General features: G+C 47.7%; 1 protein-coding gene across 10 annotated transcripts in view; it reads left to right on the top strand.

Annotated features, from left to right (window-relative positions):
• The window catches only part of SLC8A1 (solute carrier family 8 member A1), a 139,481-nt gene that overhangs the window by 23,614 nt on the left and 99,911 nt on the right, over nucleotides 1-15,956 (top strand). For all 10 annotated transcript variants that reach the window (XM_075749617.1, XM_075749616.1, XM_075749610.1 and 7 more), the window contains one exon: nucleotides 6,653-8,488. In XM_075749617.1, the coding sequence (XP_075605732.1) occupies nucleotides 6,653-8,488 (1,836 nt within the window). The remainder of the gene's footprint in view (nucleotides 1-6,652; nucleotides 8,489-15,956) is intronic.

Genomic DNA, 15,956 nt, shown 5'->3' with positions numbered 1-15,956 from the left:
TTGTTCTAACTTTTTAATGTCCTTTACAGAAAACAGGGTGGTCTGATGTGTATTTTACTTGATTGGCTTCATGGAGGACTTGTGCCTCTGACTATATTTGGAAAGGTTTTGATGTTTTTTTTGTACTGATGCAATCAGGATGCTGATGGCCTGGAAATCATTTTCCTGATGTGGAGATCCGGAGGGTCATGGGCAGGGGATGCCAACAGGCTGTGCCTGTTTTGGAGTGGCAGAGCTGGGTGGAAGGGAGAAGGAGCCAGGCAGAGCCAGAGCAAGGCTCTGAGCCAAGGGCTTTCCAGGCTGTGTTTAAAGTGCCGTCACACTGTGCAGCCCTGAGTGGCAACACATAGCGGCTTTCCTCCATGGCTCTGGATGTACAGCCAGCGTGGCAGTAGGGTCCTTCTGCTTTGATGGGTAAGAATCACAGCTGGCAGGTGCTACTTTTTACCAAGCTGTGCCACGGGTCAGCATCAAGATCAGAAGTGAAGCTAGCAGGACCTGTGGCTGCCTAGACAAATCTCCAAGCACCCTGTACCTTGCAGGGCTGTTGGCATCTGTTTTGTGTCCCTTGGCTGTGGGAAGTTGAGACACCAGACAATTTGTTGGGGCTTTTTTTTTTCCTACAGTCATGTCTTTTCCCAGTGTAGGCTTTGCCCGAGCTGCCCTGCTGTGAAGCAGATTGCTGCTTTCAATGAGGCACAGGTGTACAGGCTTCAGCATGGCCAGGAAGGGTCAGCAGGAGAGGAGAGGTTTGCTAGCCCTTCTGGAGATGGGGGAGTGGGGACTCCCACCCATGGAAGCGAGGTGTGCAGCTCCTTCCCCAGGGAAGGCTGGTTATTGCTTGCAGTAGACTCTTACATGCTGCTCTCCTGCAACAGAAACTGGGAAAGGGATGTTGTGACTTGGAGACTTCAGGTCTGACCTTGAGGTAGGAGCATAGGGCACATAAGTACAAACAGCCATTTTTGCCGGGGTGGGGAGAGCTTGTTGGCTAGGAGAGCCTGTCCTCTTACATGGGGCCTTTTTGGGGGTTGCTGTCTGTTCACCGGGAACACTGGCAGGGGAGTGAGTAGCTGGCTTGCTCTGGGGCTGTATTTCTGCAATTTGCAGGCTAGCTGTGCCTTGCAGTAGCTTCTAGCTTCTTCTTTGTCACAGTTTTTGGCTCCTCTGGCTGAAGAGAGACCATCTTTCTCCTGCCCCTGACACCAACAAAAGGGGGTTTGAGCTGCCTTCGCTGTCTCCCTGCAGCAGTGCAATCTCAGTAGGAAAAGCTCTGCTCTGCCTAATTCTGACTATGAGATGGGGAAGGGCTGTCTGGGAGTTCCCATGGTGTTGCAATGTGATCCTGGTTCTGTCCCCACGCCATGTGGAAAAGCAGCCATGCTCATGTGAAGAGCAAACTTCCCACTGCCCCCCAGCAAGCAAGCAGTGACCCTGTGGGGAGAGGGTGCTGCTCTCACCTCCTGTACACCAGTGACACAACTGTGGGGACACCCTCTCCTATACAAGCTGGCAGTATATTCACAATAATGATGTTTATTATGAAGTTGATGTCACAGTGGGGTAGGCACCATTGGGTAGCGTCAGCGGTGGCTGTAATGGTGTGAACGCTGCTGTGTTACAGCTGCTCTGTGCAGGTTTTCTGTCAAATGCTAGGACAAAAAAATTCCCCATGGAAAATCTCTCTATCTTTGTGTGGCCACTTATTCCTTGTGAGCCCAGGCCATTTCCTTCCTTGCCCAATCCTTCTTCTGTAATGAAAGTGTCTGGGCTAGCAGTGTTTTTTCAGTACTCTGAAAAATAATGGTGCTACCAGCTTGCTGCAGATGGTCATAAACCTGTGTGTGATACAAAGGTGTAGGAAAATAACAGGAAGGGACAGTGGATAGATATTTCAAGAGCAAAGTGCCCTAAACGGAGATGGGACTTTTGGGAGGCTGCTGCAAAGGAAAAGCTGTGCTTTGTTGAAACGCAGAGCAGCTTTCAGGCTCACTTTGTATGCAGCAACCAGTCAGCCTGAAGGAGCATTGCTGCCAGGGAAAGGTCAGAGCAGAGTCTAAAAGGCTGTTTTCTCCCCATCTGGCAGCTCGTGAGCTGGGGGGCTGGAGCACAAGCTGGCACCAGGAGCTCTCCTACCAATTTGTAAAACCTACAGCTCCCGTGTCCAGCAGGGAGGCAAATATATCTGCAACCCTCCTAGCCCTGCTGTGGACAACAGCTGCCCTCCTGGTGTTTCACAACACCAGGGGTTGGACTAAAGGCTGGGCCAACATCCCTGGGCGGGAGCTGCGTTTAAACTGAACTTGCCTCGAAGGAACCACGCAGCCTCGTGCAGGCTTTCCTCCATGACTGTGCAAAACCAACTGCTAGTGCCCTGGGGGAGTTGTCCACAAAGGGAAGGGGCACAGCTGGGACTTCAGGAGAGCCCAAGTTCTGGCTCTCCTGGTTAGCTCCAGCTCTACCTGAAAGCTCTCAGGCAGCTGGTTCTAGGGAGCCCCAGGACAGCTCTGCTCCCTCAGTGGTAAAAAGGACTCTGGGTGCTGCCCCTGGACATGTGGTAGTGCTTATGGGCAGGGTTGTTGCTGGCCTGAGGTGCTGGTTTGGGGCTCTTCACTGCACATGCATGGCCAGCACCAAGCCTGAGAGCAGCTTGCACCTCTGCCCAGTGCTGCCGTGACAAATTTGACCCGAGAAGCACTGGGGAGTGACGCCGAGGCCACAAGCACCGCGGCAGGCAAGGTTTGCTGGGGCTGCTAACCTGGCATGCTGTGAATCAGCTACCGCATTTGCTTTTATTGTTGATGGCCGGGATGGGAAATGCAATTGAGACACCTTAATGAAAAGCTAACAAAGTTGGGTTTGGAGGGAGGGCTGGCGTTCTGGTAGCCTTGCTTCTCATTAGAGAATAATATGAATGATTTGTCTGGGAATATTCCTATTGCTGCGCCTGCAGCAGTGTGCTGACCATGGGCCGAGACCCTATGCAAATGCAGAGTAAGAGGGTCTCTGGGGACCAAGCTGTTTATTTTGGATTGTACAAATAAAGAAATGCTGTTAATTTTATAGCAGCTGCTTCTCAGAGATATTTTGAGTGTCAGGCTCTGATTGTGTGTGTGTGACCAGCATGTTTTGGCCAAGCATTTTCTAGCGCTCCATAATTCCTGAGTCTGGTGTTAATAACACTCATTGTGAATGGGTCCAAGTAGGAAAGCTGGTGAGTGTATGTGAATCTTGTTTGATGACCACACCAGAAAATGCTGGAGAAAGTCCAACATAGAGTTGGGGGATGCTACTGCCACTCAACGAAGGGTCCTGACACATTGCTAAAGCCGGTGGGTCTTTCTTCCAGAGCTCCAGCCTTTCCCCACCCATCTGAACTCTCCAGAAAAGTTCCATGTTTTTTATCTCCTGCCATCTGAAGGCAAAATGTTGTTTGTACATGGAGAGCTGGATAGGAAGGCCAGAAAGATGGACTTCTCAGATGCAAGACTCTAGGCCTTTTTTCCTGCTGTTTAATGTAATATGGGACTTGACTTAAAAAAAACAAGCAAACCAACAAACCAAAACCAGCTTATGTTAGAATGTTTGAAAGGGAAGAACATGGCAAATAAAGTTCAAGTGACTTATTAATCTGATTTAGTGGGTGTCTTTTTTCTGGCTGAGACTTCCAGTGCTTGAATCTGTATAGTTGGTCCAAAGTGTGATGGGACTCTCCTATTCTTTATGACCTAAATCAGTGACCCAAAGCATAGTATTTTCTCTAGAACCATCTGTTTCCTCTTCTTGCCAAGGGGATTTCACAATGCCTGGTTGCTCTGAATAATTGTACACGTGCAAGGATATGACTTGCCACAGGGAGAAAATTAACTGAACAAGGGCAGGTGGATGCTCTTAAGTTTTCTGTTGAAACTACTACCCTTTAGAAAGTGAGGGTGAAGAACCATGCAGCTGAGTAGTACTTTATGCCCATGCTAATTTTTTTTAAGGCTACATATTTTAAAAAAAACCCTAAAACTACACTTAGGAGCTATCTGGGATAAATGGAGTAGATACCAAGTCAACCTGTGTTTTGACAGCCCCTCTATCAAATGTCTCAGAGACTTGGTTTGGAGCAGTGTGAAACACATGAGTACAGATGTTGGGTGACTAATGCTTCGGCTAAACTTCAATGATCATGAACACACATCTGTTTCAACTTAGCTATCCGCCAAATGGCCTGCAACAAGGTGCTCTTCTTTACAAACATCTTCTTTTCAATTTTTTACTTCAGATTTGTAAGTAGCAGCTACAGCCTGCATTCTGGGAAGCAGAAGGTACCCAGGGACTGTGATCAGGGGAGCAATGTTCAGGGCTTCTGACTCTAGCAGTAAGAGCTTTTTGTAGCATTAGCAGGATTTCCAACACAAACAACTCCTTTCTTTTAAATCTGTCTTCATAGAGGAGACTTGCTTTTTCTTGTTCATCTTATCTGTTCTTATCACCGAGCTCTCTGACTTGCTCACTTCCTGATCTGTGTATCTTTTTCTTTTCTTAATTAGAAAATTGAGAGGAGGTGGGGGGAGGCAGACCAACGGTTCCTGGTGAGGAAATGCCATTTATATAAAACTGTCTTGATAAATTCTCAGCATTATTCTTCCAGTCCAATAATACCACTACAGCATCCTTAAATAAAAGCAAATGGAGGAGAGGGCTTTGATCCATCATTACAATGTCTCTTTGTGTAGCAGATCCTGTAACATGGGTGCAGGATGATACCCATTGCTTGCTTTAACCAGTTTTTCACTTGCACGCAGCCCTGTCCCTGTGTAATATGCCCCTGCCCTAATCAAGAGGGGTGATATCTGTGTCATGGGGGATAAGGAGATGGGGGTCGTGACCAGGTGCTTTCTTCAAGAAGGCATTGGCCTGTCCCTGTTTAGGAGAGTAAATGCTTCTCTCCAGGAACGCCTGTTTGGATGTAATTTGCAGCCAGCAATATAGCATGTGTAGCCTGCTGTGTGGCAGGACAGCCAGCCTGGTTCCCAGCTGTGCTGTGAAACAAGCCCTCTTAAAGGAGGAAGAAGAGGGAGGGTGTGCTTAGCCATCCTGCTTGGGTCATGCTTGCTATGATGGGGCCCAGGTGACAGCTGGGATGCTGTCACTGGATGCAGCCTTTAGCATGGATGGGCTGGTCTGTGTCTCCTAGCACATGCAGCTGTGCAGCTGTCAGACCTGGCATTTTGTTTGCTGGAAACCAGGCAGATAGCAAATGGTAGGGTGAGACCTGCCAGGCATTGTGGAGGCTGGACTTCAGGATCTCCTGCTTGTGTCCCATCTCTGATATGGTGATATGGGCCTGGGAATACCATCCTTCTTTTAGAAGCGGAAACCTTCTGGCTGAGGTTTTTTTTTTTTTTCCCCTTCTTTCGGGGGTGTGGGTTTTTTACAAGCAAAGCTAGTTCAGCCTTTTGTATTCTCCAGCAAAGTAAAGGTATTGACATACTCATTTTCCTCTCTTCATAGAAACATTTTTAAGTACCATGTGATTAAATTAACTTGGAATGGAGAAGTGTAGTATGGCAAATGGTCTCCTTGAGGAGAAAATATAGCTTTAATAACTAGGAATCTGGCTTTTATTGGCTAGTAAAATTGAGAATGTAGCACTGAGCATGTCCAGGTTTTTGCACTACGCATCTCTATGTACTTAAAGGCATCTGTTCTGTCAGTTTATGCACTGTTAACTAACTGCAAACCTCTTTAACAGCTCCTCTACACTGCTGGAAAATCCTGAGGCAGGGCAAGGGCAAGTACTGCTGTCATGCCTGATGACTGATGTTGTAAATGGAGTGAGAAAGGCCCTTGAAGGGGAAGCCGTCAAAGCTGACCTAGTGGGAAAAGAGCACAGGGACAGGTTTCCTCTTGAAGCATGCCAAGACAGCCAGGCTTGGATGCATATGGGGCTCTTTCCAGTTTTGGGAAGGTGCAAAGTGATGCGCTGTGGAAGGAATGGCTCCAAAATCATTAATTAAAGACTGCCCTTCTGGTGCACCTTATGACCAAGTTACTGTTAAGAATAAGGTTTTGCCAGGGCTTGAGCTCACTTTGCGCAGATTTCTGATGTGGAGTAGCTGCTTGGGAGGACTATGAGCAAGAAAAGGCTGTGAAATACATAGTTTACAGTGAATCCAAATGGCAAGTATAATAATATTTTTTAAAATGATGGGGAGATAGTAGATTTCCCTGTCCTCTCCTGCTCTTACTTGGAACTCCAGTGAGTTGACTGCACTGTAATTTTGAAATGGGAAGCACTTCTGCCAGCTGTGAAGCAGAATGATAGGCTTTAATTAGATGAGAAACAAGAAAACGCAATTGAACAAATAGGCTTTCAGTGAAGAAAAAGAAAGTGGCATTAAACATCATAGTAGCTAAATAGGGGTAGGTGCTAGCCAACCGGTAGCATCTGAATCTGTCCTTGTTCAGATAACTGAACTAGATGTTCATGAACTACTGCACGGAAAACTAGTAATCATAACACAAATGGGCTCATTAGATGGGTTTTCTTGAGTAACTTGATTATATGTTTGAGAAAGATGGGAAATAAACAGGGTGTAGAGGAAAATCTGTTATCTCTGGTCAGCCTCACTTAATGCATCTTTCCTTTTTGTCTCTGCAGGTTGTGGACGTTTGGGACCTGTTTGGTGGAAGCGGCCATGTTGCGAGCAACTCGCCGACCCGCCTTCCCAGTGAGCTTCCAACTCCTGAGTGTTGTGCTGGTGTTGCTCTTCCATGCAGACGGCATACATGCGGAGAGCCCCAGCGAATTGCCTGTGAATGACACCGAGGAGTGCACTGGCTCATACATCTGCAAAAAGGGTGTGATTTTACCAATATGGGAACCCCAAGACCCCTCATTCGGTGACAAAATTGCTCGGGCAACAGTGTATTTTGTAGCGATGGTGTACATGTTCCTGGGGGTATCTATCATAGCTGACCGCTTCATGTCCTCCATCGAAGTCATTACATCCCAAGAACGGGAAATAACCATCAAGAAGCCCAATGGTGAGACAAGCAAAACCACAGTGAGGATCTGGAATGAGACAGTTTCCAACCTCACACTGATGGCCTTGGGCTCATCTGCCCCTGAGATCCTCTTGTCTGTTATCGAAGTGTGTGGCCATGGCTTCACAGCAGGGGACTTGGGGCCAAGCACAATTGTGGGGAGTGCTGCATTTAACATGTTTGTCATCATCGCGATCTGTGTTTACGTTGTTCCAGATGGAGAGATAAGAAAGATCAAGCACTTGCGAGTGTTTTTTGTTACAGCGGCCTGGAGCATCTTTGCCTACACTTGGCTTTACATTATTTTATCTGTGTCTTCTCCTGGGATTGTGGAGGTTTGGGAGGGCTTGCTCACCTTCTTCTTCTTCCCCATCTGTGTGGTGTTTGCCTGGATAGCTGACAGGAGGCTTTTATTTTACAAGTATGTCTACAAGAAATACCGTGCTGGCAAGCAGAGAGGCATGATCATTGAGCATGAGGGTGACCGGCCCTCCTCCAAAGCTGATATTGAGATGGACGGAAAGGTTGCTAATTCTCATGTGGAGAATTTTTTGGATGGGACACTGGTGTTGGAGGTGGATGAGAAAGACCAGGATGATGAGGAAGCCAGGAGGGAAATGGCTCGGATCCTGAAGGAGCTGAAACAAAAGCACCCCGACAAAGAAATTGAACAGCTTATAGAGTTGGCCAACTACCAGGTCCTGAGCCAGCAGCAGAAGAGCAGGGCATTTTACCGCATTCAGGCCACTCGGCTCATGACGGGAGCTGGCAACATCTTGAAGAGACATGCTGCAGACCAGGCCCGCAAAGCTGTCAGCATGCACGAGGTCAACAGTGAGGTGGCAGAAAATGATCCTATCAGCAAGCTCTACTTTGAGCAGGGTACCTACCAGTGTCTGGAGAACTGTGGCACTGTCGCCCTAACCATCATTCGCCGGGGAGGTGACTTGACCAACACGGTGTACGTTGACTTCCGGACAGAGGATGGGACGGCCAATGCAGGCTCTGACTATGAGTTCACTGAAGGGACAGTGGTCTTCAAGCCTGGAGAGACCCAGAAGGAAATCCGTGTTGGCATAATCGACGATGACATATTTGAGGAGGATGAGAATTTTCTGGTCCATCTCAGCAATGTCCGTGTGAGCACTGAGGCCTCAGATGAGGGCATTCTTGAGGCCAGTCGTGTCTCAACACTTGCCTGCCTAGGATCACCATCTACTGCCACTGTCACCATCTTTGATGATGACCACGCTGGCATCTTCACCTTTGAGGAGCCAGTAACACATGTTAGTGAAAGTGTGGGGACCATGGAAGTTAAAGTGTTGCGAACCTCTGGTGCACGAGGAAATGTTATTGTGCCCTACAAAACCATTGAAGGCTCAGCCAAAGGTGGAGGAGAAGACTTTGAAGACACCTGTGGGGAGCTGGAGTTCCAGAACGATGAGATAGTGTAAGTGAAGGTTTTATTTGTTACTTACAGTCTCTGGTTCTCCTGAAATTAAATGCACATGGCTCCCAGAGCTGCACTGGAGGTGTTTGGGTGCCAGCGCATTGCAGTAAGCCATGAATGGCCTTACGTGCTTTGGGGAAACTGAAATGCTGCATTCCTGCCTTGCTAACAGACCAGAGAGTGACGCCTGCTCAGGGGCACTCCACCCTTCCAGCAGCAGAGAGGTGGGACTGGTTTGTGATCCCAGCCTGCTGCACCCTACACATGCACTGAGCAGATCTCTATAGCCTCGGCTCTACAGTAGAGCAGAGAACAAAACCAAGCTGGCTGTTAGCACCCAGCCACAAGAACTTGTCTTGTGAAGGGCCTAAATTGAGTGTATGAATTGTGGTACTTACTTCCCCTTGCCTGTTGAGGGTCAGGTCATCCAGGACTGGGCCACAGCCTGTTCCACTGATGCTGTGTTCAGGGCTTTGGTGAAGGTCACTTCACCTCTTCCTCTTCTAAAGGCTGCAGGCCTGGGTCATTGTCTGATGCATGTCCTGAAAAAGTATTGTCATGCAGAGAAGCCTCATGGTTAGGATGCAACTGCAGCCACATTTGGCTGCTTGCAAATAAAAAAGTGGCTGACAGCTGTTGGAGGCTACTCCTGAGTGTTGCTAGATGGATGGTGGAGAAATTATTAGTGCTGTAGCCTTGTTTATTACATCATATGGAGAATATAAATTAGCCCAGTATATCATGGTAGAAAACATCTATCCTTGGGTACGTCATGAAGACATTTCCTTGCCCAGTTGGGGCTCAGGGAGGAGCAAGGGTTGGGAGTTGCGTTGTTCCAGCCTCATGCTCTTCCTACAGTGAAGTCTGTGTCTGTAGGTCAGTCCCTGCCAACAGTAGACTCTGTAGCACAAAACCACTGCGTAGAACTTGAAGCAGTCACTGATAAAGGGCACTGCTGCTAAAGGGAGAGCTAGATGTTGGTTTGCATGTTGCATATCATGCAACTGGTCTCTTAGGAGCTGAGACCCGTGATGAGTGCCGAGAGTGGGCCTTATGTTCTGTCTGTTGTATCTTCTCCATGTGCACAGGGCGAATGAAGCAAACGGGAGAATCATAAAACTTCTTGAAGGAGAGGGAAAGTAAAAAGCGATTTGTAGTTCTCAGGCAGCTTATTAGACCAGTTGTGGTTTTGACTTCTCAGGAAAAACTGAGCAAGAACTTCACAGCTCCAGCAGTCTGGAGGCCAGAACATGCATGTTGCTCATGCAAGGGTCAAGAGCACATGATATGCCATTGTTCCTGGCTTCTGAACGATAACTGTAGTAGAGAGGAATGCAGTTATTTGATTTTTTTTTTTTTTTTTTTTCATTTTGAGAGAATCAGGGAGTTGTCTGCAGAGATGCAATGAACTAGGCTATAAGGATATCCCCCGAAGGCTCTTTACTTTTTAACCAGGTCACTCAGCACTAGCAAAACTGGGCTACTGGCAGGAAGACTTTGACGTTTGATCTCAGTTTGCCTGGGATGCGACATGTTTACATGGCAGGCCAAACACATGGCCACAGGTTCTGCGACTGCGCTCAGAGGCGCTTGGGCTCCCCCCTTGTCTTGGATCTATCACTCTGGCCAGGATCTCTGTGCTGTCCTCCATCAAAGACAGGTAGTGTCACCTGTGTCTGTGCTGCCTGTTGATGCTTATCCTGTGATGTGGGGTTTTGCAGTGGGATGGCTGTGCCTTCTCCCCGGCATTGTGCCAGGGCCCGCTGTGCTGTGCCTACTGCCAATGCTGGTGGCCTTTCCTCCTCTAAGCCGTTCACCGCTGACTTTTGCCAACAGCCCAGTAACCAAGGGGTGTGCTGGACATGGACTGACCACGTCCTGTCAGAGCTGCTGCCTGGCTTCCCAGGGCATGGTGGTCTGCCCTCCCCACAGCAGCAAGCCTCCTCCTTCCTTTTCTTACTGGCTGTCAACATGTGCACAGCAAGCAAGAAATGGGAAAACAGCTTTCTTAGGAACCCAAGTGTGTTTTTTTCTGTGCAGATGCCAGGGGGTTGCCATTATATAGCTATTGCCTTTAAACTATCTCTCCCTTGAATCACAGGGAGGGACAGTACATGGGAAGCACCACTTCAGGAATTTGCAGCCTGGTGCAGATGAGGGCTGGGAAATGGAGTGGGAGGAGGTGGTGACTGCAGGGCCATATGTTGACCAATGGGCTTGCTCCATTCAGGTGGGAGAGGACATGCACATACCTTATTTCTTTGAGAGAAGGATGAAACTGATTGTACAAATTGCAATCTATTCATGTGCCTGAAAGCCAGTAGGTATTGAGCTAAAACTTAGCTGCTACAGTCCATGTTTAGGTGTCGGATGGTACAATCTGACTTGCAGATTTCCTGCAGGTCCTGGGCACAAGTTCAGGACTGTGGTGTGGTCCTGAAGCTTACATGCACCCTCCCTTGGAAGAATTTGCTCTAACAGGAATAAAGATGTGCTAGGACAATATGTGGATTATAGAGTTAAAGCCTGTTTGCTGTGTCATTGCCCGTTAGTGCTATGCTTCAGCTAAATCACAGTTATGTAGAATGGTGCAATTTCCCAGCAAATTTGATTCAATAAAGTTCTAAAACTTCAGGTTTTCCCATGCTCTGGTAGCCAAGAGATGGCATTGCTGCCCTTTCTAAAGGTCTTTAGTGCCTCCAGCTCTGCCATTCTAGGCTGTATCAATCAGCTTGATAAAATTGAGTAAGATGTGTTTTTACAGGGCACTAACAACAAAGGTGGGGCAGTGCAGGTGGACACAAGGATGAAGGAAAACTGTGTACAAGCCTCTACTATTAGAGGGCTGGCTTGGTGGTAAGTCTCAGTAAAATTAGAAAGCTGATCTTCTGGAGACCTTCCTCCGATTCCCAAAAGGCCCAATTACATAACATGTTTGTTTGAAGCATCCAAAGACACTTTCCCATTTTGCAATCTGTTGATGTCCCCTTTCCCAGAGCACACAAAATAGCTGTGTAACTGCTGAAGCCATACCACTCCTGTGCATTTAAACAAAGATCTCATTCCAATGCTACCAAAAAAGATGTGTAACGGAGAAGATGTTGGTCCTCCTATGGAACATTTTATCCCAGCGCTTGCCTGGTAGTCTCTTGGAGTGATGCTTTTCTGCTCCTTGCTCCTGAAGCACAGCTTGTGTGTTCAATGGCCGCATGTTGGCAAGTGAAAAAAAATAGCATTTAAATGTGTTTTTCAAAGGCTTTAGCTGGGTTTGCATGACAGATTGTTCCAAGCTGTGTGGGAAAGCTAAAGATGTCTGACTTGGGTCTCAGCAAGGTCCGTCTCAGTGATGCTGCACGGGTACCTGGGACTCTGAGACATCAGTGTAAGACAGGGTGCAATGAGTTAAAGTGTAAGAGAGGAGCCATCCCTCTGGGACCATCCTCAACAAGGTGACTCCAGCCTTGTCTTGCATCTCCATTAATGATTAAAGTTTTCTTGATGAGAACATGGAGAAGATGTGTAGTTGCAGGCTTTTCCTGCCCACTCATCTACCGCAGCTATTGTGATCATAGAAGAGGTCACTGGTTCATCTAGCCAGTGTATTTTTATCTCCTGACTGAATGCCAAATAATTCGAAAGAAGTCCAGCCTCCTATCTTAGAGAAGGAAGCGATCCTTCCCCCAGCTGATGGAGTCTTTTCTCCTTGCTGTCTTGAAACATCAGGAGGGGCACCTCTTCCAGATGTGGCCACAAAGTTATATGAAAACTGTGTTCTTTCATGTTCAAAAAATAGTAGTTTTTCTAGAGATAACATTGCAATCAGACATCTATTACAATCTGCATTCCAGATGTCTGCACTCACACCCCCAAAAGAAAAATTTTGATTGCAGTGAGGAAGATGGTACACACATTTATATGGATGAGTAAACTGGTATTTCACCTACACAGGTACACCTGTAAATGCATGGAGAATCTTATGTCAATAGATCTTGCTGTTCATAATGTATAGTTTAGCTGGTTTTATAAAAGGTGCCTGCTGCAGGTTTAAGAAGTAACTCTCTTGGCCCATTGAATCTGACTTGTCCAAGACAGCTTTGGCATTTCTCTGGAAGCATAAATCTACAAGCCATATGCTAACAGTGACACAAACAGCAGCTAAATCCTCTGATTTTTTTAGGGGAAGTGTCCCCAGAGACCACATAACCTCCTTCCAAAGAACTCTTTAAAAATGTCAGTGTCAATAAATACAGATTGGGGAGGGGAGGATACACGACGACACACAGTCACCAAGTGGTACTGCTCTTTTAAGTTCCCCTTTTCCAAAAGAAGTTGAGTGAGGTATTTCTACAGAAATAGCAAAAATAAAATCCTGACTCAGCCCTGGGACCTCTCTAGCTCAGTTTTGCATCCATGGCCTGCAGCTTCAGAGAAAAAAATGAAACCTCCAGCATGATCAGCCTTGCAGTATGATACAGTCAAAGAGCAGAGAGTCTTCTGAACTGGCAGAGAGACCACTGTAAACCAGGCTGAAGGTGAAGCAAACAAGCATTCCCCTTTTCACATTTCATAGTTGAACACATTATCTCTCTCTTTGGTCGTCCCATTTTGTTTGCGTGGGTAAGTGTGCATCCCCTCCCTCTCAAGCCCTGGCTTGCGCAGGGTTAATGTCTGGAGGCACAGCATATCAAAACAGACCAAACAAACATTTAACTCTTCTCCAGCCTGCTTCCAACGCCTAGCTTGGGTTTGAGAGCGTGTTTTCCCCTCACCACTGGCAGTCACGCCTGGCCCAGTGGGACTTGCAGACAGTTCAAATACGGCCACCAAGATCTAGGTCTTGGGTCCTTGGCAGGAACACCCAGTGCCTTGGGTCCACCTTATGGGAAGTAGCCCTGGCCATGGCCCACAGTGGGTTGCTGAGCACCTGTGTTGCACCAGGCTGGGGCATGGCATGGGGGCTGTTTCCCTCTCCAGGGGAGTTTTGGGGAGGAGAAGTTCCCTGGGGGTGAAATGTATCATGGCTTTGGGTCCTGAAGGCCAAAAGCTGTTCACCCCCTCTTCAGATACAGCTATGACAGCGTGAGCTGTCTTTTCTTTTTCTCCTCTTTGTTCGCACAATGTTTAGTCTTTCCTGAACACTCCTAAAATGGTAGCCTTAACATCTCCCAACCGTGTGCATATCTCTCAAGCTGCTGTGCTCTTGTCTTGGTTGCACTGAACACCCCCCACATTTCTGTTAGGAGACAGCAAGGAAATAAAGCCACGTGGTGTTCACAGACCTTCCCCTTTCTCCTGCGTCCAGGTGCCTGCAGGTGCTTGCTGTTGTCCTGTGCACACAGACTGGGCACAGAGTGACACAGACATGGTGTGTACATACAGGCTGAAAAAATCACTCCCAAGTGCCATGTCAGGTCTCAAGCCTGCAAAAACGCATATTCACAACTGTGTGTCTAAGTGTCTTACGGCCTGATCTGGTCCTCTCCTCCCCAGAGTAAGGCCAGTGGGTGTGCTCCTGTGGCATGTCATCATGGTGCTGTGGGACAAGTCCTGCCTGTAGCTTGTTTGGGGAGGGCAAGCACGGGATGCAGTCTGTGCCGTTTGCCCAAATAAGTCATGAAATCTAGGAACTCGATTTGATGATGTCCCCTGTGGAGGGGCTTAGGCAGCGAGGTTGCGTTATTGGATGAAGCAAGTTGTGCCAGCACATCACTGGGGGGAATGGGGGGGGAGAGGGGTGAGGACAAGAGTGGTTACCTCTTGCTGAAGAACTGACACAGTTTTTGTCCTTGAAAAACCAATGTTTCCTTATTTGTAATGAGCTGTTGTTGGCAATTTACTGCTGCCAGCTGCATCTCTGTGGTTGATTAAGGGAGCTTGGATCTTAAATATGTAATAACTCTGTGAAAGCCATTGAGAGGCAGTTATTAGCTTCATCAGGGCCTGTGTACACATCCGCTGTGCTCCTTTATGAAAAGGCTACCTATTAAATGCATTGTAGTAATTTATAAAACACAGGATCTAAGCTTGTTTTAAGAAATTAAAGTAGCAACCCTAGTGAAGCTTGTTGGCATGGGAAAGAGTTATCCTGGAGTGAAACACTGCTCTGCAGCTCCTTGCTGGGGAGAGATGAGACTGGGGGATAGGAGAAGCCCTGTCCCCCTTTGCAGACTCTCTTCTTTCCCTGGCATGTGCTTGAGCGCTGCTGGCAGCAGCATTATCACCAGCTGTGATATGCAGGTCTTGTCAACAGAGCAGGGATCCGTCCCTCTCCCTCCTGTGCACATGGGATCCTTTACTGTGGCAAATCCTTGAGCAGGGAGAGGTAAATAGCTGGTACACAGGACCCCAATGCAAGTGCTGAGCTTGAATTGTGCATCTGCCTTGGGAATAGGCTTCCTTCCTCTGACACTTTGCCCCCAGGTTTGACCTCAGTGGATGGCACTCAGTAGTTTTCTTCCAGCAGCAGAGCTACATTTGTGGGCTTAAAGCAAGAGCGACAGAACAAAAAGCAGACAGCTGACCACAGCCAGCATCCAAGCATCTGTGCAGATGGGCAGAGAAACATCTGCTGTCATCCAAAGCCAAACAGAGAGGAGAAGCTGGACCTGGCAGACAACTGGCTGAGTCAGAAACAGACCCTCCCCAGGGGGAGAGGCTGAGTCCAGAGGCATCATCCCGCATACTGTGGGCAGATGGAGCGCTATTGTCCGGCTCTCTGCCGGTGGGGGGATGTGATGTCACTCTGCCCTTGGTAGGCAGGTGTACCACAGGAGATGCACAGTCATCTGTGTCTGGGTCTGCTTCGTATGTGTCCCTGCTGGCTTTGTTCACGCCAGGGACAAAATTGCATGTTCACTAGCAAGGACATGCACATTGCTGCCCTGCAAGGGGAAAGACACCTATGCTATTCCTTGTCTCTGCTCCTTCCCCTGTTCTCCAGCACCACAGAATAACTGTTTTAGCTTAACCTTCACAGTCTGGTCTTGCTGAACCACCTGTATTTCTACGGTACGCTCAGATGAGGAGCTTTGATTAAAAGTTAGTTTTTCATAGCCGCAGTGTTTGGGATGGCCCAGTACATGGCCTGGCTGCACTATACTAGTGGGTATGTATGTTCTTTGCTTTGCAGTCTTGGGCACAGTTGGAGTTAAGGTCAGCCCTCTCCAAGTCATAAATGCCATTTAGCCTGAGGACATCTTGGGAGATAGCAAAAACTCTACTAATAATGTTTCTGAGACTGACATTGGAGGCATTGCGCTGGTTTCCAAGAATGGCAATGCTATATCCTGGGTGACAACAAATAATAACGGCATTCTCTGTTTTAAAAATATCTTAGTGTAAGAGAGAAAATATTCCCACTGCTGTGCAAGTAAGAGGGTGACCAGCATGTGCCTCCTCCGTCCAGTCCCTATATGGTTCCATTTCCATAGTGTCTGGACTCCTTCCTACACAATCAAAGTAACAATAA

This window comes from Balearica regulorum, chromosome 3, assembly GCF_011004875.1.
Source record: "Balearica regulorum gibbericeps isolate bBalReg1 chromosome 3, bBalReg1.pri, whole genome shotgun sequence".
Classification (NCBI taxonomy): Eukaryota; Metazoa; Chordata; class Aves; order Gruiformes; family Gruidae; genus Balearica; species Balearica regulorum.
The sequence above is the reverse complement of the archived record's forward strand: the minus strand, read 5'-3'. Positions and strand labels throughout refer to the sequence as shown.